Source organism: Macaca fascicularis, chromosome 10 (assembly GCF_037993035.2).
Source record: "Macaca fascicularis isolate 582-1 chromosome 10, T2T-MFA8v1.1".
NCBI lineage: Eukaryota > Metazoa > Chordata > Mammalia > Primates > Cercopithecidae > Macaca > Macaca fascicularis.
In genome coordinates this window covers 51414140-51441564 of record NC_088384.1, presented here as the reverse complement: position 1 = coordinate 51441564, position 27425 = coordinate 51414140, and the positions used below count along the sequence as shown (strand labels likewise).

At 50.5% G+C, this 27425-nt stretch overlaps 1 protein-coding gene across 1 annotated transcript; it reads right to left on the bottom strand.

The window, feature by feature from the left end:
* Window positions 1–1004: 1004 nt before the first annotated feature.
* LOC102120468 (NPHS1 adhesion molecule, nephrin) lies at window positions 1005–26008 on the bottom strand. Its single transcript, XM_065522586.1, is given in 32 exon segments — window positions 1005–1242; window positions 5434–5546; window positions 5629–5722; window positions 5872–5944; window positions 6052–6076; window positions 6191–6236; window positions 6239–6315; window positions 10235–10291; window positions 13719–13900; window positions 13988–14099; window positions 15805–15846; window positions 15849–15955; window positions 16225–16348; window positions 16351–16377; window positions 16476–16643; window positions 17534–17683; window positions 18192–18332; window positions 18408–18548; window positions 19908–20080; window positions 20205–20334; window positions 20562–20748; window positions 21960–22084; window positions 22171–22315; window positions 22552–22709; window positions 22894–23065; window positions 23154–23281; window positions 23468–23571; window positions 24289–24370; window positions 24885–25013; window positions 25184–25306; window positions 25379–25594; window positions 25702–26008. Coding segments are annotated over 32 exon segments (3744 nt in total). The 5' UTR covers window positions 25763–26008; the 3' UTR covers window positions 1005–1110.
* Between the last annotated feature and the right edge of the window lie 1417 nt (window positions 26009–27425).

Sequence of the window (27425 nt, the reverse complement as noted above, 5' to 3'; positions counted from 1 at the left end):
TAAAATCACTTTTATTGAGACAGCATTTATGTACAATAAAAATGCACCCATCTTAAGTGTACAGTTCAATGAGTTTTGACAAATCTGTGCATCCATGCAACCACCACCACAATCGTGATATAGAATATTTCCATCACCTCAGAAAGTTCTCCCATGCCTTTTTGCAGTCAACCCTCCTCTCATGGCCCCAGGAAACCTCTGCTCTGCTCTCTGCCACCATAGATTAGTTTCACCTATTTTAGAATTTCTATAAATGAAAGCATACAGTATGTATTATTTTCCTCTAGCTTCTTTTGATTGTCTGTTTATTTTAATGATTATAGAGCAAACTTATGTTTACATGTGCCATAGTTTATGTCTCCTGTGTTAGGTAACTGTGGGAAATAATAAAATAATAGGTAGGATACAACATGGGTTCATAAATTCTACTTCTTATTAGCTATTTTAGATGTCATGGAATGCAAAATGAACAGAGTTTTTGTCTTTTCCCACTTCTGAAAACTTTACTTCATGAAGCACATAGGGACCCTCAGAATAGCATTTTATTTATTTATTTTTATTTTTTGAGACAGAATCTCACTCTGTCACCCAGGCTGCAGTGCAGTGGTATGATCTTGGCTCACTGCAACCTCCACCTCTTGGGTTCAAGCGATTCTCGTGCCTCAGCCTCCCAAGTACGTGGGACTACAGGCATGCACCACTATTCCTAGCTAATTTTTTATATTTTTAGTAGAAATGGAGTTTCACTATGTTGGCCAGGTTGGTCTCAAACTCCTGACCTCAGGTGATCCACCTGCCTTGGCCTTCCAAAGTGCTGGGATTATAGGCGTGAGCCACCGCACCTGGCAGCATTTCATTTCTGAGATGCCATTTACAATCTGCCCTGTCCTTTCGGAAAAGTTTAGAATCTAAAGCCAACCCCAGGATATACCTTGTTTCTAGTCTGGTACCAGCTTCTGTCACTCAGCCCCTTCCATGTCCTCTCCTGACAAAGCCGAGTCCCTTTGCATTTTATAGAGCTCACCTAACCAGCTCGGCTCAGGCTGTAATGAAAGGGACCAGTGGAGTGTAAATTCCTGCAGGTGCAGGACAAGGGGGTTGAGAGGGCTCTCACACCAGATGTCCCCTCAGCTCGAAGGGCAGAGAATCAGGTTCCAGAGTGTCCAAGTCTCCTGCCACCCGGTCATAGATTCCTCTTGGATCCTGATATGCGTCTTCAGGCCAGCGGAGGTTCCAGAGGCCCTGACAGGCAAAAAGTGGAGTTAGAACCATGGAGAGATGCCCTGTAGGCCTTCATTGAAGATCTGGGGGATACACGCCCCTGCTTAACTTTCCAGACAAAAACTGTTTTAGCTTTTACTAAACCCCCAAAATATACAAAAAAGGAGTGCGTTATAATGAACGCCTATGATGAACCCCATGTGATTATCGCCTGACTTCAATAATATCAGGCCAGGCACGGTGGCTCATGCCTGTAATTCCAGCACTTTGGGAGGCCAAAGCAGGAGGATTTCTTGAGACCAGGAGTTCAAGACCAGCCTGGGCAACATAGTGAGATCCTGCATCTACAAAAAATATATATATATTTTTTTTCTTAGACAGGGTCTGGCTCTGTCACCCAGGCTGGAGTGCAATGGTTGCTCCCTGCAACCTCCACCTTCTGGGCTCAATCCATTCTCCTGCCTCAGCCTCCCAAGTAGCTGGGACTACAGGCACACACCACCACACCCAGCTAATTTTTGAATTTTTTTTTTTTCAGAGACGAGGCTTCCATTGTTGCCCAGGCTGGTCTTGTACTCCTAAGTTCAATTGATCCACCTGTCTCAGCCTCCCAAAGTGCTGGATTATAACTGTGAGCCACTGCACCCAGCCTATAAAAAAGATTTTTAAAAAAATTAGCTAGGTGTGGTGGCGAGTGCCTATAGTCCTAGATACTCAGGAGGCTGAGGTAAGAGGATCGCTTGAGCCCAGGAGGTCAAGGCTGCAGTGAGCCATGATTATGCCACTGTACTCCAGCCTGGTTGATAGAGTGAGACTGTCTCAAAAAAAGAAAAAAGAAAAAACCAGTAGCAACCCTTGCTCAATTGATTTATCTATATTTCTATCTTATTCCTCTCCCACACTAACTGGATTATTTTGAAGCAAGCCCAAGATATCCAGTGATTTCATGTTAGAAAAATAATGTAAATGTCAGAAATATAAAACCTTTAGGCTGAGGATGGTGACTCATGCCTGTAATGCTAGCATTTTGGGAGGCCAAGGCAGGCGGATCACTTGAGGTCAGGAGTTCAAGACCAGCCTGGGCAATGGGCAAAAAAACCCTGTCTCTACTAAGAATACAAAAATTAGCCAGGCATGATGGTGCATACCTGTAATCCCAGCTACTTGGGAGGCTGAGGCAGGAGAATCGCTTGAACTTGGGAGGCAGAGGTTGCAGTGAGCTGAGATTGTGCTACTGCACTCCAGCCTGGGTTACAGAGCGAGCCTCCATTAAAATTTTTAAAAATGAACACTTTAAAAGTCCATGTTATCAGCTATGGCAACTATGGAATGTAAGTTATGATTCTATTGTCCTATGAATTTCCAAAACAGTTCCCTAATCATAATAGAAGAGAAAAACAAAACAAAACAAAACAAACAAACAAACCAAAAACATGAAAGGTGGCCCTAACTGGGGATGTGTTTTGTTCTAGGGCTGGGAGAAAATGATTATTTTAGTTCAGCAGACTTCAGAGCAAATTGGCCCATACTCCAAATATGGCCTGCCATCTGCTTTTTTTTTACTGCCCAAGAGCTAAGAATGGTTTTCATTTATTTTTCTTTTTTCTTTTCTTCTTTTCTTTTCTTTTTTTTTTTTTTTTTGAGACAGAGTCTTTGTCTGTTGCCCAGGCTGGAGTGCAGTGGTGCAATCTTGGCTCACTGCAACCTCTGCCTCCTGGGTTTAAGCAATTCTTCTGCCTCAGCCTCCCGAGTGGCTGGGACTGCTGGCGCCCGCCACAACGCCCGGTTAACTTTTTGCATTTTTAGTAGAGATGGGGTTTCACCATGTTGGTCAGGTTGGTCTGAAACTCCTGGTCTCAAGTGATCCGCCCACCTCGGCCTCCCAAAGTGCTGGGATTACAGGAATGAGCCACCGTGCCCAGCCCTGTTTTTCATTTTTTAATTGTTGAGGAAAAATGAAAAAAGATAACATTTGTGACACAGAAAAATTACATGAAGTTCAGATTACAGTGTCCAAAAATAAAGTTTTGTAGGAACATAGCCACACTCATTCATTTATGCATCGTCTATGGCTGCTTTTACTTTACAGTGGCAGAGTTTGTGTAGAGTTTGAGGAAGACCGTATGTCTCACACAGCCCAAAGGGTTTACTATCTGGCCCTTTTCGAAAAAAGCCTGCAGCCTCCATCTGCGGATCTCTTAAAGAGAGCGCATATGGTCCAGCACCATGGACAGCGCTCTGCACCATGCTGGTGAGGAGCTAGGATCTGATAACAGTGCCTTGTATCGGAGGTCGTTCACAGAGACAGAAGGAAATCCTTGGACCAGAGGTGCCAGAGCATCAGCCAAGGCCACACAAGAAATCAGGGGTTCTGTCCCATCTCCCTAACTGTGCAGCAATGGGTGGGGGTTGGCTGGTGGTCAAAGTGCCTGTCTGTTGTTTTTGCCTGTACAGCCACCATCCTCACTTCCCTGCGAGCTCTCTGTCCCTCTCCCATTCTCAGCCCAGTGAACTGAGTGGGGCTGGCCCCTACTCCCTGATCGCATGGTGAACTGACCCAGGCCTCTCCTGTTAGCATATTCCATCCCCTGACTCAGGGATGTGTTCAGGGATGAGAATGTGACCCAAACTAGACCAATAAGTGTCAGCATTGGGCATTTGGGGCCACTGGAAAATAGGCGTTCTCTTTCTTTGAAGATTTCTAATCTCGTAGGATACAAATCTAGATTTTCTAGGAACATTTTTTCCCTTTCTTTTTTGAAACATGGTCTCTCAGGCTGGAATGCAGTGGCCCAGTCAGGGCTCACGGCAGCCTCAACTTCCCTGGCTCAGGCGTTCCTCCTACCTCAGCCTCCTGAGTAGCTGGGACCACAGGCATGCATCACTATGCCCAGTTAGTTTTTTAAACTTTTTTTTTTTTTGACACAGAGTCTTGCTCTGTTGCCCAGGCTGGAGTGCAGTGGCATGATCTCCGCTCACTGCAACCTGCGCCTCTCAGGTTCAAGCAATTCTCCTGCGTCAGCCTCCCAAGTAGCTGGGATTACAAGTGTGTGCCACCACACCCAGATAATTTTTGCATGTTTTGTAGAAACAAGGTTTCACCATGTTAGCCAGACTGGTCTCGAACTCTTGACCTCAGGTAATCCACCCGCCTCGGCCTCCCAGAGTGTTGGGATTACAGGCGTGAGCCACCATGATCGGCTTTCTTTTTTTTTTCAAGATGGGGTCTTATTATGTTGCCCAGGCTGGTCTCCAACACCTGGGCTCAAGCAATCCACCTACCTCAGCCTGCTGAGATTACAGATGTGAGCCGTGACCATGCCTAGCCATAATAGCATTTTTGGGGAGGAAAATTCTGGGCCCAGCTGGGCCTGATGACAATTGTATGCCTTGATTTTTCAGTTGAATGGGCCCCCAAATTTTCTCTTTCTCTCCCTTTAATCAGTGGAGTAGATACGGCTAATTATCTAAAAATATTCATGTCTACTTCCTTCCACAGCAGCAGAATTGCAGCAAGGCACATCACTGCCAAGCTAGACCATATTTTACAGCCTCCTTTGCCATCAGGTGTGACCGTGTGACTCTCTTCTCATCAGGGGAGTGAGAGCAGAGTGGTGTGCACCATTTCTGGGCCTGGGCCACAAGGCAAGGTTGTGCCTTCTCCACATTCTTTCACCTTTTCCCATGGGTTGAACCCCCAGTGAACTAGCCCATTCATTTAGATTCAGATGACTTGAGCAGGGCCGCTTGTGTCTGACTATGAAAAAGAAATAGACTGCCATCTTTTTTTTCACAGACAGGGTCTTGCTCTGTTGCCCAGACTGGAGTGCAGTGGTGCCATCATGGCTCACTGCAGCTTCTAACTCCTGAGCTCAAGGGATCCTCCTGGCTCAGCCTCCTGAGTAGCTGGGACTATAGGTGCACACCTCCATGCCTGGCTCGTTTTTTTAATCTTTTGTAGAGACAAGTCACTATATTGCCCAGGCTTGTCTCAAACTCATGGGCTCAAGCGATTTTCCTGCCTTGACCTCCCAAAGTGTTGGGATTACAGGCATGAACCATCATGCCCAGCCAACTGTCTTCTTTAAACCACTGGATCATGGTCAGGCCTCTTTGTTACAGCAGCTAGCTGGCCCTAACTTAATACAAGCAGTAGGAGGTAGGCTCCCAGCACTAGCCAGGAAGGATGGCTGCTGATGCAAAGCTCCTCACCATCTGCACTTCATCGTAGAGGGGTCCCCAGGCTCCAGACAGGGGGTACGTTCTTTCTGCCTCAACATACAAGTGCCTAGGGAAGGCCATATCCTCATCTTCACCTGTGAAACCTGGAGTTGGAGTGGAAGGGAGACATGATCAAGGCACCCGGTCCAGGCGTTGGGGGTACCTCTGAGTGGGGTCCTAACTCACCTTGGGAATAAGACACCTCCTCCTGTGTCAGGGGCAGCTGGGGGCTGAAGTCCCTCAGGGAGCGGTAATACGGCTCTGCCTCTGTTGTGCTGACCTGTTCCCCACATGCAAAACAGACAAAGCCCTTTCCATCCTCTGACCCCACGGTCCCAGGAAGGGCAGTGATCAACCTGATGCTAACGGCAGGGTTTCAGTCACCGTTGGTGCCCTGACTGTGGGGTCTCCAGGGCCACCCCCACTCACCGTGGAGCTCCGAGTGTCCTGCTCTCCTGTCCACTGGCTCTCCTCATATTCGTTCCTGACTCGGTCCTCTGACCTTCCAGGATGGAGGTGTGGAGGGCAGTTGAGTGCTGCCCCCCGCCACCCATCTCCCCCAAACCTCCTCCCTCAGAGCCTTCTTTACAGAAAAATATCCCCACTTACTCTGCCTCTGTCTTCCCTGAGATGCCTGAAGGAAACAGGAATAAAGGGCTCAGTGACCCCATACAAGCCCCTCCCCTGGCCCCAGGAAGTTCCCCATCACCCTCAGGTCTCCACCCCCGCAGGGAAGGTCTCTCCTCACCCTCAGCAAGACGCCTGAGTCTCCGCTGCCAGAGGACCCCCCCCCGCCGACACAGGAGGCATTGGAGAGGAGCAGAAGTCCCCCAAGACCAAGCAGCACAGGCAGCAGGGGCAGCCCCGAGGGTCCTAGGGGTAGAAGATACCCCTCAGTGAATCCCAGACAACAGGCTGTAGGCCAGGAGTGGGTCTCCCCGAGAAAGCCTACCCCTGAACCAAGTCCCTCCCCCAGGGTCAGAGAAACAGATGGGGAGGGGTCTCTGTGTCCAACCCTTCTGCCACCCAAGGGCAGGTGGCCTCTTAAGTCAAGCCATTAACAAAATGTCCTCCCTTTGCTTGAACTCTGCAAACTCAGAACTGAACTCCGGACTCAGGAGGGAGCTTCAGCTCCTTAGCTGGGCACTGAAGACTTTCTGTGGTCCAGCCTCTTCCAACGCCTCCAGCCATGTCCACTGAACTTAGACCCTGGTACTGGATTGTCCAGCCACACAAACCAAACCAACCACTAGCTGTTTCCGGAATCACTGAAGCAAATTCGCACCTTAGAGCTTTGGAATAGCTAAGTGTTTGTCCTCAAATGTCCTTTCTTCTCAAGCAAACTTCTGTTTGCCTTTCAAATTCCATCTCAAGGTCAGGCGCTGCGGCACATGCGTGTAATCCCAGCATGTTGGGAGGTCAAGGTGGGAGGATCGCTTGAGCCTAGGAGCTCAAGACCAGCCTAGGCAACATAGCAAGGCCACTTCTTTCCAAAAAATTTAAAAGTTTAGCAGCATGGTGGTGCATGTTTATAGTCCCAGCTACTCGGGAGACTGAGGCAGGAGGATTGCTTGAGCCCAGTAACTCAAGGCTCCAGTGAGCTATGATTGCACCACTGCACTCCAGCATGGGCGGCAGAGCAAGACCCTGTCTCTGGAAAAAAAAAAAAAAAAAAATCCCATCTCAAGGACTTCTTTATTTTATTTTATTTTTTAATTAAGATAGAGTTAGCTGGGCGTGGTGGCTCACATCTATAATCCCAGCACTCTGGAAGGCCGATGCAGGTGGATTACAAGGTCAGGAGTTCAAAATCAGCCTGGCCAACACAGTGAAACCCCGTCTCTACGAAAATACAAAAAATTAGCCAGGTGTGGTGGCAGGCATCTGTAGTCCCAGCTACTCAGGAGGCTGAGGCAGGGAAATCACTTGAACCAGGGAGGTGGAGATTGCAGTGAGTCGAGATCACACCACTGCACTCCAGCCTGGGTGACAGAGTGAGATTCTGTCTCAAAAAAAAAAAAAAAAGAGTTTGTTTCACTCTGTCACCCAGACTGGAGTGCAGTGGCACAATCTCAGCTCACTGCAACCTCTACCTCCCAGGTTTGAGTGATTCTTCTCCCTCAGCCTCCCAAGTAGCTGGGACTACAGGCGCATGCCACCACACCCAGCTAAAGTTTTGCTTTTGATTTTTAGTAGAGACAGGGTTTCGCCATGTTGGACAGACTGGTCTTGAACTTTTGGGCTCAAGTGATCTGCCCACCTCAGCCTCCCACAGTGCTGAGATTATACGCGTGAGCCACCACGCCCAGCCTCAAATGACTTCTTTCCACTAACTTCCATCCCAGTCAATATCAGGCTGACTTGGCTGCTGTATCCCTGAGGACAAGTCTGAATCCCTCTAAGTAGGCATCTGTTAGGTGGCCATCTCCCCTATCTTCTACTAACAGCACTTTTTTCCCCTGGGGAGAACAGCCACTCACCACTCTCAGTCTTGGGCCCAGGCAGGACTCCATAGTGGGCACATGGCCTGGCCTGAACAATAAGAGTCTCCATTCCTCTCTCCACAGTGATTGTTTAGACACAGGCATTTGACCCAACGTGTGTTTTTAACAAAACGTTTAGGACAATTCTACTAGCTGTCAAGAAGACAGAGGCTGGGGAGGGCTTCTCTGCCCCTCTGATTGAAGAAACTCAGAAAGAAGCCAGCACAGATGAAGACAAAGTTGAGAGAGGGTGAAAAACAGATCGCTGGTGAGATTTTTGAGCACCTGAAAGTGGCCACACTTGGAAGTTTTATTTCATGTACCAAGCCTTTTTTTTCCCCTTGAGACAGGGTCTCACTCAGTTGCCCAGGCTGGAGTGCAGTGACGTGATCTCGGCTCATTGAAGCCTCAACCTCCTGGGCTCAAGAAATCCTCCCGCATCAGCCTCCTGAGTAGCTGGGACTACAAGTGTGCACCACCATGACTTGCTAATTTTTTTGTTTTTGTTTTATAGAGATGGGGTTTCACCTCGTTGCCCAGGTTTGTCTCCAATGCCTGGGTTCAAGTGATCTACCTGCCTCAGCCTCCCAAAGTGCCAGGATTATAGGCATGAGCCACTGTGCCCAGCCAAGTCATTCTTTTATGTGTTAACAAAACAGCTGTATTTCTGTCACTTGCAACCTTTTTCTCAGGCTCTGAAGGGGATTGTTTGCCAAACGGTTGCAATCCTCTCCTGGTAGTCACATCCTTGAGTACAGGGCCTTTCCACACTGACTCTGTGTTGAGCCATGTCTCCAATGAGACAATAGTAACTGGGACAGAATCAGCTAGTAAATTGGAATGTACTCTCTTGCTGCTTTTGACCCCTGTGACCACCTTCATGTGAAAAAGTCAAGAAGAGACACGTGCCCAGTTATCTCCATTGTTCCAACCAAGAGGCCAGATGACCATCAGACATGTGGGAAGGGGGCAACCCTAGACCACCCAGTCCAGTGGAGCTGCCAGCTGACTGCAGAGATTACTTAAGCCAGCCCAGACCAGCACCGTTCTGCCAGACTCTTAGAATCATGAGAAAGAATGTTGCTATAAGCACCCATGTTTGGGGTGGTTTGTTATACAGCAAATGCTAACTGATGCAGGCTTCTTACAGGACATGGAGTGAGCTAATTTTTTCAGAATTAAACAAAATTTGGAAGAGAGAAAAATGTATCACTCCAGGCAAGAGAAAGATCAAAGAAAAAAAAGTGGCCAGATGCAGTGGCTCACCTCTGTAATCTCAGCACTTTGGGAGGCTGAGGTGGGCGAATCACGAGGTCAGGAGTTAGAGACCATCTGGCTAACACGATGAAACCCCATTTATACTAAAAATACAAAAAATTAGCTGGCTGTGGTGGCACATGCATGTAGTCCCAGCTACTCAGGAGGCTGAAGCAAGAGAAGAAACTGGGAGGTGGAGGTTGCAGTGAGCTGAGATCGCACCACTGCACTCCAGTCTGGGTGACAGAGCAAGACTCGGTCTCAAAAAAAAAAAAAAAAAAAAAGAAAAAAAGCCGGGTGCCATGGCCCATGCCTGTAATCCTATAATCCCAGCACTTTGGGAAGCTGAGACAGGCAGATCACTTGAGATCAGGAGTTTGAGACCAGCCTGGTCAACATGGCAAAACCCTGTCCCTACTAAAAAAGTACAACAATTAACCAGGTGTGGTGGCGGGTGCCTGTAATCCCAGCAACTCGGGAGACTGAGGCAAAAGAATTGCTTGAACCTGGGAGATGGAGGTTTCAGTGAGCCAAGATTTTGCCACTGCACTACAGCCTGGGCAACAGAACGAGACTATGTGTCAAAAAAAAAAAAAAAAAGAAAGAAAGAAAAAAGAGGAAGCTCTAAGGGGTCTGCAAGTCTGCAGGGAGAGAACTAAGCCTTTTTTATTTTATTTTTTTGACATAGGGTCTCCCTCTGTTCCCAAGGCTGGAGTGCAGTGGCTCAGTCATAGCTCACTGCATCCTCCAACTCCTGGGTTTACATAATCCTCCCACCTCAGCCTTCTGAGTAGTCGGGACTACAGGCACATGCCACCACAGCCAGCTATTTTTTATTTTTGCAAAGATGGAGTCTCACCATGTTGCCCAGGCTGGTCTCAACTCCTGGGCTCAAGAGATCACATGCCTTGACCTCCCAAAGGCATGAGCCACTGAGCTCGGCCAGAACTAAGTTGTTAAGCAGCTGTGACTATGAGCAGAGCAGGTAGGGTCAAAGACAAAGAGACGTCTCCTTTGGGGAGATGGGAGGGATCAGGGGACAGAGGACTTGCCTGCAGGCGGCTCTATGGGCAACTGGTCTTCAGGTTCTCTGGAAGGCTGGTCCAGACCTGGGGGGTGGATATAGAGATTACAACTTAACACTAAGTCGGTGAGCTGAGATTGTACCACTGTACTCCAACCTGGTTGACAGAGCAAGACTCCATCTGCCTGCCTCAGCCTCCCAAAGTGCTGGGATTACAGGCCTGAGCCACTGCGCCCAGATAATTTTTTTTTTCCCCGAGACAGAGTCTTGCTCTGTCACCCAGGCTGGAGTACAGTGGCGCAATCTTGGCTCACTGCAACCTCCATCGCCCAGGTTCAAGCAATTCTCCTGCATCAGCCTCCCAAGTAGCTGGGACTACAGGCGCCCGCCACCACACCCGGCTAACTTTTTTAGTAGAAATGGGGTTTCACCATGTTGGCCAGGCTGGTCTTGAACTCCTAACCTTGTGATTCACCCACCTCGGCCTTCCAGAGTGCTGGGATTACAGGCATGAGCCACTGTGCCTGGCCGATTTTTTTATTTTTTATTTTATTTTATTTTTTAAAGAGACAGAGTCTCACTCTGTGGCCCAGGCTTGAGTGTAATGGCATGATCATAGCTCACTGCAGCCTTGACCTCCTGGGCTCAAGCTATCCTCCTGCCTCAGACTCCTGACTAGCTGGGACTACAGGCATGCACCACCACGCCTGGCCCAAAAATTAATTGTTGATGAGCACTTTCAGTGTACAAGATCCTTTTCACCTGAATTATCAATTTGTTGAGTTAACCAAAAAAGACTTTGGGCTCTCGATCCCTTAATAGAAGTATAAGTTCTAAAGCAAAGGAGGCAAGTGTCATACTTTATGTTTTAGTGTTCAAAGGGAAGACAGGAATGGGGTAGGGGGAAGAGCAGAGAAGATTGTAGAGATGAGAAAGTGTCCTTCCTTACATTGAGAAAAAGCCTGCTCTGTCAGGAAGAGGAAAACAGAAAGAAGAAGCTTGCAGCCGGGAGTGGTGGCTCACCCCTGTAATCCCAGCACTTTAGGAGACTGAGGCAGGTGGCTCACCTGAAGTAAGGAGTTTGAGACCAGTCTGGCCAACATGGTGAAACCCCGTCTCTACCAAAAATACAAAAATTAGCCAGGTGGGGTGGTATGCATCTGTAATCCCAGCTACTTGGAAGGCTAAGGCAGGAGAATTGCTTGAACCTGGGAGGCAGAGGTTACGGTGAACGGAGATCATGCCACTGTACTCCAGCCTGAGTGACAGAGCAAGATTCCGTCACACACACACACACACAAAAAAAAAAAAAAAGAAAGAAAGAAAGGGAAAAAAAACAAAAGAAAGAAAAAAGAAAGAAAAAGAAACTGAGCCACAAAGATCTGTGCTATATAATATATTTTTAGAAACTGAGACACTTGCCTATGGTCACACAACTAGGAGGTAGCAGAGAGGGGATTTGAACCCAAGCTTCTCTGAACCAGGCTCTGTAAGGATTAACCATTGCAATACTGTACCTATCAGAATTGTAACATATTCATCATATTCAAGGAATTTGTCCTTCTTATCCTACTTGCTGAATTTATTGGAATAAAGTCATTCATAATATTCCCTTATTATCCTCTTAATGTCTGTGGAGTCTGTGGTAATATCCCTTCTTCCATTCCTGTTATTGGTAACTTGTATCTTCTCTCTTTTTTTGTCTTAATCAGCTTCATAAATGTTACTGATTTTTTTTCAAATAACCAGCTTCCGGTTTCATTGATTTTTCCCAATTGTTTTTCTGTTTTCTAATTCATTCATTTCTGCTCTTACCATTATTATTTTCTTCTTTCTTTTTACTTTGGGTTTAATTTGTTTTTATTAGTTTCTTTCTTTCTTTATTTTTTCTTTTTTTTTTTTTTTTTTTGAGATGGAGTTTTGCTCTTGTTGCTCAGGCTGGAGTGCAATGGCATGATCTCCGCTCACTGCAACCTCTGTCTCCCAGGTTCAAGTGATTCTTTTGCCTCAGTCTCCCAAGTAACTGGGATTACAGGCATGTGCCACCACGCCCGGCTAATTTTGTATTTTCAGTAGAGACAGGGTTTTTCCTTGTTGGTCAGGCTGGTCTCGAACTCCCAACCTTAGGTGATCCACCCGCCTTGGCCTCCCAAAGTGCTGGGATTACAGGCATGAGCCATGCTTTCTTAAGATGAAAACTTAGAATATGCATTCGAGGTGATTCTCAAAAGAAAAAAAAAAAAAAACTAGGCCAGGCGTGGTGGCTCACACCTGTAATCCCAACACGTTGGGAGGCCAAGGCAGGTGGATCACTTGAGGTCAGGAGTTCAAGACTGGCCTGGCCAACATGGTAAAACCCCGTCTCTACTAAAAATACAAAAATTAGCCAGGCGTGGTGGCGCATGCCTGTAATCCCAGCTACTTGGGAGGCTGAGGCAGGAAAATTGCTCAAACCTGGGAGGCGGAGGTTGCAGTGAGCTGAGATGGCACCATTGCACTCCAGCCTGGGCAACAAGAACAAAACTGTGTCTCAAAACAAAAACAAACAAACAAAAACTGGCCAAGCATGGTGGCTTATGCCTGTAATCTCAGCACTTTGGGAGGCCAAGGCAGGTGGATCACTTGAGGTCAGGAGTTCAAGACCAGGCTGGCCAACATGGTGAAACCCCGTCTCTACTAAAAATACTAAAATTAGCCAGGCGTGGTGGCACATGCCTGTAATCCCAGCTACTTAGGAGGCTGAGGCAGGAGAATTGCTTGAGCCAGGGAGGCGGAGGTTGTAGCGAGCCAGGATCGCACCACTGCACTCCAGCCTGGGTGACAGAGTGAGACGCCATCTCAAAAATAAAAAATAAGGCTGAGCGTGGTGGCTCAGGCCTATAATTCCAGCACTTTGGGAGGCCGTGGCAGGTGGATCATGAGGTCAGGAGTTCGAGACCAGCCTGACCAACATGGTGAAACCCCGTCTCTATTAAAAATACAAAATTAGCCAGGCATGGTGGCACATGCCTGTAATACCAGTTACTCGGAAGGCTGAGGCAAGAGAATCGCTTGAACCCGAGAGATGAAGGTTGCAGTCAGCCAAGATCGTACCTTTGCACTCCAGCCTGGGCAACAAGAGTGAAACTCCGTTTCAAAAAAATAAAATAAATAAAAAATAAATAACTAAAATAAGCACTTAATACTATATATTTCCCTCTAAATACTGCTTTAACTGCAACCTCAAATTTTTATATGTTTTCATTTTCATTTAATTCAAACTGTTTTCTAATTTCCCTTGGTCATTAATCACATTCAGACAGTATGGGTTGTGGTTAACGGCTGGTCTCCAGTTCATCTGCCCGAGTTTCAGTCTCGTCTTTATCTTTTACTAGCTGTGTGACCTTGGACAATTTGTTTAACAGCTCTAGGCCTCAGTAACTCATCATAAAAAGGGAATTGTATTGACTTCACTGTACTACCCTACACATCCTCTGAGGCACACTCCAACCTGCTCAAGCCTTCTTTCCCACCTGGGGTAGTGATGGGAAGCTGGGTCCCCTAGTCAGCCAGTCCACTGTCTCCCAAGGCATTGCTGGCCAGCAGCCAGACCTTGTATCGTGTAGAAGGCTGCAGACCAGTCAGTGTGAAGGTGGTGGCCTGGGGTGGTAGGACATCCATATAGTGGAACCCTGGAGTCCCCAGGGCCTCATACCTGCAGGACAGGGGGGATAGTAAGTTCAGGGAAGTGCCCCAGCCCATTGGCTGCCTCCCCTTCCTTCCTGCCTCGACAAGGACCCACTTGATGCAGAACCTCTGTGGCAGGCCCCCATCAAAGCCAGGCTTCCACTCCAACTCCACAGAGTGTGGGGTCAGACTCACAACCTTTAATCCTGATGGAGGGTCAGGGCGGCCTATGGGGAGAAAGATGGGAAAGCAGTCAGAGGATACAGAAGAATCCCAGAAGATTCTGTCCAAGTTTTCCCTAGGAATGATTTTAAATATACAATTGCTTCTCATTGTTCACGGTATAGTCATGTTCTATAAGGTCACTGTGAACACTCCTCTGGCAAACATCAAACTGTTCCTAAAATCCCAGTACTTTGTGAGATCAAGGCTGGAGGATTGCTTGAGCCCAGAAGTTCGAGACCAGCCTGGGCAACATAGCAAGACTCTTTCTCAAATTAAACATTACAATTAAAAATAATGTTAAAAAGAAGTAAGTGAAAACAAAACCAAAAGAAACAGCAAAAAAAATTCAAGACCGAATGGTTGCTTCTATGGAAAATGAAGGTTAGGTTTCTTTCTTTTTTCATTCTTTTTTTTTTAGATAGAGTTTCACTCTTATTGCCCAGGCTGGAGTGTAGTGGTGCAATCTTGGCTCACTGCAAACTCTGCCTCCTGGGTTCAAGCAATTCTCCTGCCTCAGTCTCCCAAGTAGCTGGATTACAGGTGCCCGCCACCATGCCCAGTTAATTTTTTGTATTTTTAGTAAAGATGAGGTTTCACCATGTTGGCCAGGCTTGTCTCGAACTCTTGACCTCAGGTGATCCACCCACCTTGGCCTCCCAAAGTGCTGGTATTACAGGCATGAGCCACCGCGCCTGGCTTGGTTAGGTTTCTTTTCTTCTTCTTTGAGATGGAGTCTTGCTCTGTTGCCTAGGCTGGAGTGCAGTGGCCTGATCTCAGCTCACCGTAACCTCCACCTCCCAGGTTCAACAATTCTCCTACCTCAGCCTCCCGAGTAACTGGGATTACAAGTGCGCGCCACCACGCCCAGCTTTTTTTTTTTTTTTTTTTTTTAGTAGAGACGGGGTTTCACCATACTGGTCAGGCTGGTCTGAAATTCCTGACCTTGTGATCTGCCCACCTCAGACTTCCAAAGTGCTGGGATTACAGGCGTGAGCCACCACACCTGGCTAATCCTAGTATTTTTATACCACTGTTAGGAAGAGAAAGAATTCTGTTTCCTCTGGGAATCTAACAGACCACTATGAGGGCCCTTAGAATAAAGCCAACACAGAGGTATGCAAACATAACAATGGAGAGGGCTGGGTGTGATGACTCACACCTGTAATCCCACCACTTTGGGAGGCTGAGGCAGGCACATCACCTGAAGTCAGGAGACCAGCCTGGCCAACAAGGTGAAACCCCATCTCTACTAGAAATACAAAAATTAGCTGGGTGTGGTGGCGGGCGCCTGTAATCTCAGCTACTTGGTAGGCTTGGCTCCAGAAGGAGCCAAGATTGCACCATTGCACTTTAGCCTGGGTGACAAGAGTAAAGCTCTGTTTCAACAACAACAAAGAATGGAGAGTTGCTGATGACAGCTGAACCTAGCTCCAGAAACCCCTGAAAATCTATTTTTCAGTTACTTGAGCTAATAAGTACCCCCTCTCCATCTTTTTTTTTCTTTTCTTTTCTTTTTCTTTTGCCTTTGTTGTGGGTCTCCCTGAAGATCCAGTCTCCACTAGGATTTTCAGGGCAGGCAAAAACTCCAGCCTCACATATACACATATTCTCAGGTTTCAGAAACATGGGCAGCCCAGGGCCAATCAGGGATGTGAGAATGGATCCAAGGAGCACCCCCTCCCCAACACCCTCACAGCCCCTCCATACTGATGCTGACGAATTGAATGTTGGCTTGGTCCGAGCCTAGGGGTTAGTGGCTGTGCGTGTGAAGAGGGCGTAATCCTGGGCTGCAGACACATTGGCAATGGTCAGGAGGCTGCTGTGGACACCACCCTGGTGGTATGTGTGCTCTGTGTACCTAGAGAGAAGGTAGGGCACCACTCATCCTTTCATTCACCCCACCACTTATGCTTGGAATCATCTATACAGACATCCATTCATTTAACCATCTGCCTATCTATCCATTCATCCATTAATCTTTTCATCCACTCATCCATTCACTCACTCATTCCTCCATGCATTAATCTTCCTTCTCTGCACCCTTCTCTGCAGGGACTCAGGGAGGGGAAATGAGGCTGGAGGTCCAGACCTGGGGCTGGAGTGCTGCCTGGCTGGGCCTGGGCTCACCTGGGATCTTGGAGATCCAGAAGGACCCCATTTTTGGTCCAAGTGAAAACGATGTTGGGGACACCTCGGGCACGGCAGTGGAGGGTGGCAGAACTGGTGCTGTCCCCAGCTGCAGCCACCTTAGGGGAGTGGGGTGCTCCACCTGGGGGGCAACTGGGAGGGGATGGGAGGTCAACATGAGCTATGTGGGAGGCATGAGGGCTGTGGGTTCAGTGGCAGGTCTTAAAGTCAGGTGTTTGGGTGATACCCACATCTAACAACAAGACGGACCAGCCCTCGTGCTGGAGGCGCCACCCCATTGTCCACGATGCACTGGTAAGCACCAGCCTGGGCCAGTTTGGCCTGGTGAATCTGCAGGTGCCCCGTGGGTCCCTTGGATATCTTCGCCATGTCATCCAGGCTCTGGTCCTCCTCCTCTTCTCCCCGGAGGCCCGAGTCAAGAATTGTCCTCCCAGTCTAGCCCCAGATCCATCACTGCCCAAACTGTCCCTTTTGTAGCCTCATTCTCCTAGACACAATCACCCTCCACAGAGGTACTGAAGAAAAAAAAAAATTCTCCTGTCATCCATCTGTCCATTTACCCAATCCATCTTTTTATCCACCAATCCAGGCAACCACCTACCCATCCATTCACCCAACCACTTATGCTTGCAACCATCTATCCATCCATTTATCCATCTGCTTATCTATCCATTCATCCATTTATCTTTCCATCCACTCATCGGTTTACTCACTCATTCCTCCGCCCATTTGTCTTCTTTCTCTGCACCCATGTATCCACCCTTGTAGCTCTGCACCCATTCACACAACTATTCACTCATGCTTGCACACCCATAAATGCATGCATCTGTTCAGATATTTACCCAGCTACTTATTTATTCATCTCTCCATTGATCTTTCCACCCATCCATCCATCAATTCATCCATCATCCTTCCATAGATATCTTTCCTCTGCTGGTGTATCCATTCATCCATCTACCCTCTATCCACTGATTTTTCTCCTTCAATCATCTTCTCACCCATCCACTCACCCATTTATCCATCCTTTCATTTGTCCATCTGTTCCTCCATCCACTCACTCATTCATCCACCTGTTCATCCACTTACCTACCTATCGACCCATCTATCCATCTACCCACTCACTCGCCTGACTGTCTACCATTCATCCATCCATTCATTTTGCCACCAACAGTTATTCGTTCTGGGAGCATTCCCTGACGAGTATATAGTTATACAGGATCATACAGATGTAGGTGGTCCCCACTCCCAAGGAACTCACAGTCAAGAAACCACAACCCTTGGACCCCACCTCCTTTCACCAAAGGCTGGGTCCTCACCAGTCTCTCCCAGCTGAACATGCCTGGGAGAATGGGATTGGCATCAACCGTGCAGACTGTATCCACAGAACCCCCAACGTTCACCTCAGTGGGGTCCTGGAGGGCACGGATGGTGGGAGCATCTGGTGGAAGGCAGAGGCTTAGGGAAGGCACTTGGGACCAGACAGGTCTCCGTTTGAGAGGGCCCCAGGTGGGAGGGATGTCTTAGGAGTTCCAGGAAAGTTATAGATGTGGACCCAATCTGCCCTTAATACGAAAGAGTTGGAGGAGAGTTCTCAAGGTTAGCGAGGTTGTCTCCACCCTCCACTATGCCTCTGTGATAGAGTGGGTTGGGTGGGCTTCCAGAATTGTGAGGGGGGGCCTTCTACAATGGGCTCCCATTCCTGACGGGAGCAGCTTCCGAGTCTACGTCGGCCCCCTCTCTGGGCAGAGATTCCACACTGGGTCTCTCTAGTGGAAGGGGTTCCGCCGTGGGCGTGGTTACACCGCGGCGGGGACTACCAGAGCCAGAGCGGGAGGGTTCCAGGATGGGTGGCTATCCCTGGATGGTCGGAGCTCCCACAAGGAGGAGACTCCACATTGGGCAAGGTTCCTTTGGTGGGTGTGGTTTCCATGGTGGGCGGGACTCACAGTGCCCGTCCAACCGCAGCAGCGCTTCCGAGGTCCCCTGGGAGTTCTGGCAGTGCAGCTGATAGAGGCCGACGTCCGCGCGGGTCACATTCCACAGATGCAGAGCCCCGCTGGACAGGATGCGATGCCGGGGGCCGCCCGCTGGGGAAGGCCAGAATAAAGGATCTGGCAGGCCCTCCCATTCCCGGGACCCCTCCTCATGCCCACTTCCCTCACCTGGACTGAGGCGATAGGCGCAGAAGGTCCAGTTGAAGGCCTCGGGGGCGGGGTTAGCGGACACGGACACGGGCAGCAACGCCTCACCCTGCTCCACCGCGGTCACCACCAGCACCTGCTCCCCCAGGAACTCTGGACGGTCTTCAGAGGGGGCGCCACAGGGAGTCAAGATTGTTGTCAAGGTCAGGATCAAGGACAGATTGGAGATCAGGCACAGGTTCAAGGGTTAAAGTGGGGAGATCACTACGGGTTTAAGGTTGTGGACAAGGCAACAAGTTCAGAACTGAATTCAAGGGTAAAGTTTGGGATAGAAATTAGAATACAGTTTAGGAAAAGAGTAGAAGCCAGCATCAGGTTGAAGGATGGAAAGAGGGGTCATGATAGGGATCGGGGTTAGGAGAGAGGACAAAGGCAATATGGGAGTGGACAGGATAGGATTTGGCCCAGGACTACTGGTCAGGATGAAGGTAGGGAGTTTCAAGTTTCAGGATGGGGTTAATGATAGAGTGATAGTGTCAAAGCTTCCAGGCCAGGCTCAGTGGCTCACGCCTCTGCTCCCAGAACTTTGGGAGGCCAAGGCAGGAGGATCACTTGAGTCAAGGTGTTCAAGATCAGCCTGGGCAACTTAGAGAGATACCATCTCTATTTAAAATTAAAAGTACAAAAAATCAGCCTAGTGTAGTGGGATGCGCCTGTAATGCCAGCACTTTTGGAGGCCAAGGCAGGAGTATTGCTTCAGCCCAGGGGTTGAAGACCAGCCTGGGCAACATAGTGAGGCCCTGTTGCTACAAAAAAAAAAAAAAAAAAAAAAAACAAAAACTAGCCAAAAGTGGTAGTGCACACCTGTAGTTTCAGCTACTCAGGAGGCTGAGGTAGGATCACTTGAGCTCAGAAGCTGGAGGCTGCAGTGAGCTATGATTGCGTCACTGCATTGCAGCCCCAGCCACAGAGGGAAACTCCATCAAAAAAGAGAGAGAAAGAGGAAGGAAGGAAGGAAGGAAGGAAGGAAGGAAGGAAGGAAGGAGGGAGGGAGAGAGGGAAGGAGGGAGGGAGGGAGGGAAGGAAGGAAGGAAGCCAGCCAGCCAGCCAGCCGGGCGTGGGGGCTCACGCCTGTAATCCCAGCACTTTGGAAGGCCAAGGCGGGCGGATCACCAAGTCAGGAGATCAAGACCATCTTGGCTAACACGGTGAAACCCCGTCTCTACCAAAACTACAAAAATAAAATTAGCTGGGCATGGTGGCAAGCGACTGTAGTCCCAGCTACTCGGGAGGCTGAGGCAGGAGAATGGCGTGAACCATGGGAGGCGGAGCTTGCAGTGAGCCCAGATCGCACCACTACACTCCAGCCTGCGTGACAGAGCCAGACTCCATCAAAAAAAAAAAAAAAAAAAAAAAAAAAAAAAAAAAGGCGGGGCGGGGGGCAGGGGGCGCGGCGGAGACTCAAGGAGTAGGTTAGGGTCAGGAAGGCATCAAGAGGACCTTTCCAGCCGGGGCACATACACAGGACGTTGAGGCGATAGAAGGAGCTCACGGTTTCGCGGAGCTCGGCGCTGTGGGCGCGGCAGGTCACGCGTTGGCCATGATCGAGGGATGACACTTGCAGAAGGACGCTTCTGGCCGTGGCGGAACCTTTGAACGGGGCTCTCCGGGGCGGGACGGCCAAGCCCTCCAGCCTGTGGACCCGGGGTGAGGCCAGGGCTGCGAGCAGAGCCAGAGGCTGGAGAGGGGCTAGGCACCGGCCGGACATGCGTGGAGCGGGGCGAGGCCAGAGAGGGTCGGGGTCCCTCACACTCCCACCTCTCGCCTTCCTTGCCCCAGGACAAGTTGACCGGCGGGTTGCTGCTAAGGCTGATGCATGTCAAGTTTAAGGCGTCCCCTGGGGGCAGTGCGGATGCGTTGGCCAGGATGGTCACGTTAGTTGGGGGAACTGGGAGAGGGGGTTGGAGGAGCGAGACTCAGAGGTTAGGGGCGGCCTGGTCTGCGTCCATCCCGCCTGCACCCCAGGCTCCGTCCAGTCTCGGGTGCCCCACCCCGCCCCCGCCCGCACCCCCCGAGTCCAGGGTTGGCTGGGTCCCTGCCCCACCTGGCTCTGTCCTCCACCCTGTCCTGCCCCGGCGGAGTCCGCCCCCGGGCCTCAGCCGTGCGCGCCCTCACACTGCACCGCCAGCTACCTGGACGCGCTGAGGTGGCCAGCCTTGCACATGAACTTGGCCTGGTTGTCCGACGGCCCTGTGACCAGCACCAGCTCTCGGGAGAAGGTGCTCCCAGATTTCTCCACGTTGCGGAGCTGCATGCACCGCGGCTCCTGCGGCAGCCGCGACTCAGTCACAGTGCGCGAGTCCTATGGGGCGGGAGTGACTGGGGGCCACAGGCAGCCCTGCTGCTTCCACCAACCCCCAACTCCCGCACCCTGCCCACTGGGTTGGTGCTGCCAGCCCAGACAAAGCCTTTTGGTGATACGGAGAAACACCCCCATCAGCGCCACCCCCCTAGGGCAAAGCAGTGGGGAGTGGAACTGAGTAACCCCTGCCCTGGAGTCTCTCCCGCCTCCCCGGATCCCTGTGCACGGCAGTTTTGGGGATCTGAATCCCTCTTCTGTACCACACCCAAACCCCCGCTCAGCCTCTGCAGCCACCTGCGGGCCGTCAGCGCACTCCTCAAAATCTATTTCTGCTCTGTTTACCCAACACCAAGTGCAGGAAACTCCCTTGAAATTCCCAGGCCTTTCCCAGAATGCCTCAATTCCTTTTCTTAAAATTCCCACTGTCCCCAAAGATTTCCTTTGAAATTTTCCTTAATTCCAGTGCATTTCCATAGATTACTTTCTTTTTTTTTTATTGTTGCTGCTGCACAAATTAAACTTTCCATAGATTCTGAATATTTCCCGCTATTATATCTTATAATCCCAGTCTTTTAACAGATTCCTTTATATTGCCCAGATTCTCAGCACTTCCCCAGAATTCCATCCTATTAAAATGAAATTCCATTGTCATTTCTATAATTCCTAGTATTCCCCCCAACATTTTCAACCAGCTCCCTAACTTCTCAGGATTTTCTTAGAATTAGGCTTCTCTTTCATTTTAACGAAATTTCATTTTCTTACCTCCAAATCCCAAGAATTTGATTTAATACTAATGAGTTTTCGATAGTCTGTGGAATTACTAGCTTTTCTCCAAATTTTCTTTTTCTTTTTCTTTTTTTCTGGGATTCAAGTCTTTCCCTAAAATTCCTGACATTTCAGCTGAATTCTGAGATTTTTCACTAGAATTTTCCTTAATTTTAACGAAATTACCTTTTCTCTAGAATACCTAATCTTGATTCAGAATTCCAATTTTTATCCTAGAACTCTGTTTCCCCAGAATTTTCCTAGGATTCCATTTAATTCTCATGGCATTTTTTGTCTTTCCTGATTCCCTGCCAAACCTCAGAATCTCTAGTACTTTTCCAGAAATTTAATCTTTTTCCAAGATTGCCCAAGATTCTGAAGGAAAGAAGGGGGCCTCGTCCTTCCCCCACATTCCTGGCCACCCCCATAGCCCTGGTGGCACCAACCTTGTACCATGTGAGGGAGGGCTCTGGGTTGCCCCTGATGGCCAAACACACCAGCCTCACCCGGGTCCCAGCCCGGAGCTTCTGCCCCTCTGGGGCACACTCAGTCCACAGTTTCTGGGCGGGATCTGAGAGGAGAGGCAGGAAGAGTGACTTTTTCTCTGGGCTGGGTCCTGAGGCTTGGGGGCATTGCTGGGTAAGGGCAGACACTCACATTTTACGTTCAGGGTGAGCAACTTCTTGAAGGTCTCCTTGGCGAAGGCTTCACTGAAGGCCTCACATGTGAGGGTCAGACTGTTGTACTCCCGCCGCACCAGGAATGTCAGGTTGGACATGGAGATGTAACCACCATGTAATCCCTGGCAGGGAATGAGCTTCAGATGTGGGGACTGCAGCACCCCCATCCATTGTGTTAGAGGCCTGAGTCCATCTCAGTCTCCAGCAGGGACACATGAGCCATCTCTAACACCCCTCTGTTGGACCCATGGTCCTCAAGGAGAAAGCCCCCAGGCTGCTGGACCCATCCCCTTCCCAATCCACGAGTCATGCCCTGCACCCCTCATGCTCAGACCCAGGAGCCTGGCCCCCGCCTCACATCCATGATCGTCTCCTCCATGGGCAGCAGCTGCCGCCAGCCCAGCCACCATCGTAGCAGGACCCGTGGGCGACTGGACTTGCTGACACAGGAGAGTGTCACGTTCTTGTTCTCAACCTGGGATGCAGATCCCAGGATAGTAATGGCACTAGGGGGAACTGCAGGGACAGAGAGGGAAGACATTAAGCTGAGCTGAATTTCTCACATACCAGCCCAGAGAGAACAACAGGACTGGAGACACATGCTGAGATCTTTGGCATCCAGTAGGCATAATTTGGGGGCACACATAGATGGTTCTCTGAGGCACAGACCGACAGGTGGGCAGCTGGCACCAGGACTCACAGGTGACCTGCAGCATGATGCTGCGCTCCTGGGTCCCTGCAGACACGCTGTTATGGGCCTCGCAGCTGAGCCGCGCTCCATGGTCTTCTGGTCTCACGGTCATCACCAGCACACTGCGGGCCACGGCCTGGGTGTGCTCTGTGCCCCACACTGTGGACGCCGGCTGGCTATTCTGGAGACAGGGACAGGCCTGGGCCAGCTCAGGACCAGCTCCCGGCCTCCACTCTCCCCACAGTTCCCATGCCCGCGACTGCCCTCACCTTCAGCCACTGCAGTGTGGCTAAGGGATTCCCCCCTTGGGCCACACATGGCAGCTCCAAGCTCTGTCCTGCCCGCACATGCCCCTCATCTAAGCCTGGCCACTCGATGACAGGGGGTCCTGGAGGGACTGGGAGATATCAGTCACTCAATGGGCCTGGAGTAGCCCATCCACTCTTTCCAGGCCCCACAACCTGCTTTTGAAACCCCATGTTTCTCTGAGTGCCTGAATTTCCATAATTCCTGTGATTCCCCTACACCCCCCAGTGCCTGCTCCCCATCCTCAGCGCCCTAGTTGGCCCAGTTCTCCACTTACACAGAACATTCACGGTGAATGAGGCCTTGATGGGGGCCTCCAGTGCTGGGCTAGACGCCTCACAGACTAGCAACTGCCCATTATCCGAGCTCTGGGGTGTCACCCTGGGATGAGAATTCATGGTTCTGGAGTCAGAGTCATCATCCGAAATCTGGGGAGTCAGGGAGAAGAGGCGGGGATGCCACCTCTGGTCCCCACACCTGGTCTAAGTCCCCATGGCGATCTCCTCTGGGATCCGGGGTTCCATGGGAGAGATTCTGGGAGTGAGCAGCGAGAACTGGAGCCTAGAGAGACCCACATCTGATCAAACTTTAGTGCCTGGGACTCTGGAACTGAGGTTCCCATGAAGTTTTTTTGTTTATTTGTTTGTCTTTTGAGACAGCATTTGGCTCTGTCGCCCAGGCTGGAGTGCAGTGGTGCGATGTCAGCTCACTGCAACTTCCACTTCTTGGGTTCAAACAATTCTTCTGCCTCAGCCCCCTGACGAGCTGGGAGTATAGGCATGTGCCACCACGCCAGGCTAATTTTTGTATTTTTAGTGAAAACAGGGTTTCACCATGTTGACCAGTTGATCTTGAACTCCTGACCTCAGGTGATCCACCCACCTCAGCCCCCCAAAGTGTTGAGATTACAGGCATGAGCCACCACCCCTGTTCCCTGTGAAGAAGTTTTGAGAGTCAGCTTTGAGAGTTCCCCACGAAGAAGCATTGGGTCGCAGATGTTCATACGTAGCCCAAGCTTCATGCTTTCATCCCTGGGGTCTGTGGTTCCCATGGGGAAAATTAGGGGTCATGGTTGGGGTTTTTTTTCAGTTTCCACACCTGGCTGTGGCCTCCACAGTGAAGAGCTTCTGCTGGGAGCCCTCGTTCATGTTTGCAGAGATGTCGGATATTGTCTGTCCACCTTGGGGCAACAAGAGGGCTAGAGGGGTTCTGGGCTCCCCACAAGATAGATTCTGGGGAGCATGGCCTGGAAGTCCTCAGAGTGGATGTGATGCCCCCTCCTTCCTGGTTCTAGAGGACAAGGGCCTGGGGCACAGCTGGATCCCCTCCCGACTTTCTGGACTGCCTGAAGGCTGCAATCTTCAGTGCTGGGTCCTGGGCCTCCCCACTCCTCTCAACTCCTTGCTGGGTTGTACCATGTACCCCATCCCTCAGCTTCTCATGTCTGCACCAGCGCTACTGCCCATATCTCTATCTGGTCCTCAGTCTTGTGCTGGATGCCGCCTCCTCAATGTGCCCTCCCATCCACTGTGTCCCACACTGGCCTCAGCATCTCCTCACACCTTCTCCTGGGTCCCCATCCCAGGGATGACATCTTTTCTGGGGCCCTTAGGAGGGCACTGGTCAGGGACACACACCCTTCCCACTCCAGAGGCTTCATGCTGCCCCCTGCCACCCAGTTCACCCTCACTCACTCAGGAGAACGGTGATGTCAGGTGCTGGCTTTGCGTCCCCAGACAAACAGCTGACCACGTACCCTTGCCCAGCTACCCAAGGGACCATGGTGCCTGCCTCCGGGGTCAGGTGGAGCAGCGTGGGAGGAACTGGTGAGAAGGGTCTGGGGTAAGCTTCCAGCACTGAGAAGGATTTGAAGATTGGAGCTTGGTACCAAGGGTCTGGGAGAGGAGAAACCGGGGGCTTGGACTCCTGGGTCCTGGGGTAAGGGAGGGCTTGAAGCCCAGACTCGTGGGTCCTGGGGGTCTGTCACCCATACTCAGGATGGAGAGGATCACTCTGGGAGACACAAACTCGGGCCCCATCATGGAGTGGCCGACCTGGCACTCATACTGCACGTCATCGCTGAGGTCACCAGCCTCGATGTGGAGGTGGAATTCACCTGCAGGGGGAGCCGGAGGTCAGGGTTGCAACTTGGGCTGGTGGCTGAGGGTCTCAGGCTCTGATCCCTTACCTCTAGCAGGGTCCCCTTCCAGGCGGTACCTCAGGAAGCCTGGGATCCTGGGGTCGGGGCCCAGGGGCAGCCCGTCTTTGGCCCATTGCACCGCACTGCCAGGGGTGCTGACCCCACACCACAGCTCCACCGAGGCCCCCTTCACCACTGCCAGGTTTTCAGGCAGGGCCCAGAAGCCCTGGGGGATGGAGGCAGGAATCGCCAACTGTGTCAGGCCTGGGGACACAGCAGGGTGCAAGGAAAGGGCAGAGGGTTTGTCTAGGGAAGGTAAGTGGGAAATGGGGGCCACTTGGCACTGGGTACAAGGCTGGGATCCCACTCACCTTCAGTCAGCAGCCCCAGGAGCAGGAGAGGAGCCTTGAGCATCGTCCCCAGGGCCATCATGGGTCCCCCTACTGTTACCCCCACAGTGCCCACAGCCAGCCACCTGCGTCTGTCTGGCTCTCTCTGAGTCCCTCTCTCTGTGTCTCTGCCATCTGCTTTTTTTTAATCTCTCTTTCCATTACTCTCCTCCCTTTCTCTGTTTTCCTCTCCTCCTGTCAGTGTCTCTCTATCTCTGTCTTGCTCTCTCAGTCTCAATCTCTGAGTCTCTTTCTCTGTCCCTTTAAAATAATTTTTTTCTTTTTTTTTTTTTTTAGACACAGGGTCTCACTATGTTGGCCAGGTTGATCTCAGACTGTTTCCCTCAAGCCATCCTCCCACCATGGCCTTCCCAAGTGTTGGGATTACAGGCATGAGCCAGTGTCCCTAGACTGTCTCTTTATCTTTTCATCTTTCTCTCTTTGTCTAAGGCATTCTCTCTCATTTTTTCTCTGTCTCGTTCTCTCTCTCTCTCTCTCTCAGTCTCTATCTTCTCTCCTGCCACCCATCACCCCTGCTCCTTGTCTCACTACTCACGGCCTCTCAAGAAGGACCTGCAGCCCAGAGTCTAGCAGGCCAGGAGCCCAGGAGAGCAATGAGGCTGATGCAGGCACTGGCAGAGTTGGCCCTGCTCTCTGACCCAACTTGAGCTCATCCTCACAGTGCAACCTCCCCCAGGTGCCCTCCAGAGCCCCCAGCTCTGGCCTCTGCCCAGCAGGCTCCTCCCAGCCAGCTGGGCTGGAGCACAAAATCCCCTGTCAGCACAGGCCAGGCGTGTTCCTCGGTGCCTCCCCAGCCTCCATGGCCCCAGGGCCTGGCTTAGGCTGGGAGGATGGGAGAAGTCAGACCTAGGTGGTCTCCCAGCTCAGCAGGGGAGCAGCCAGCTGGGCCCCCAGCTCTTCCCTGTCCTGATACATGACCTTGGGAAGTCCCTTTCTTTCTTTTTTTTTTCCTCAAGGTAGTCTTGCTCTGTTGCTCAGGCTGGAGTGCAGTGGCATGGTCTCGGCTCACTGCAGCCTCCACCTCCCATGGCTTGAACCTCCCAAGTTCAAGCAATTCTCCTGCCTCTGTCTCCCAAGTAGATGGTACTACAGTCATACACCACCAGGCCTGGCTAATTTTTGTATTTTTACTAGAGATGGGGTTTCCTGATGTTGACCAGGCTGGTCTTGAACTCCTGACCTCAGGTGATCCATTTGCCTCGGCCTCCCAAAATGCTGGGATGACAGGCATGAGCCACCGCACCTAGCCTCCCTTCCTTTCTTGAGTAGACATTAGCGACTAAATGATGTCAGGGATCTCTGCTGGGGAGTATGCAAGAGTGAGTGTGAGAGACTGGGAGACTGTAGGAGAGAGGGAAGATATCCGTGTGTGTACATGGGTGTGAGAGTGGGGAAGGTTAGAGTGAACTGTGATCTGTAATAAGCACATGGAGAGCGTGTGTGTGTGTGACAGAGCGTGTGTGTGTGTAGAGTCCTACATGGGAGTGCAGAGGGTGTGGGCAGGAGTAAAAGGCAGAGTCCAATTCTGCCGGCCCCCAGTATGGGTGCAGTGTGAGCCCAGAGTAGACGCCCTTTGGCAAGGACTGCATGAGCTTTCTTCTGTCTCTTTTTCTTGCCATCTCCCCCATCTCTTCTTTCCTTCTCCATGTCTCTCTCTCTTCCTCCCTCTATCCATCTTGACTTAT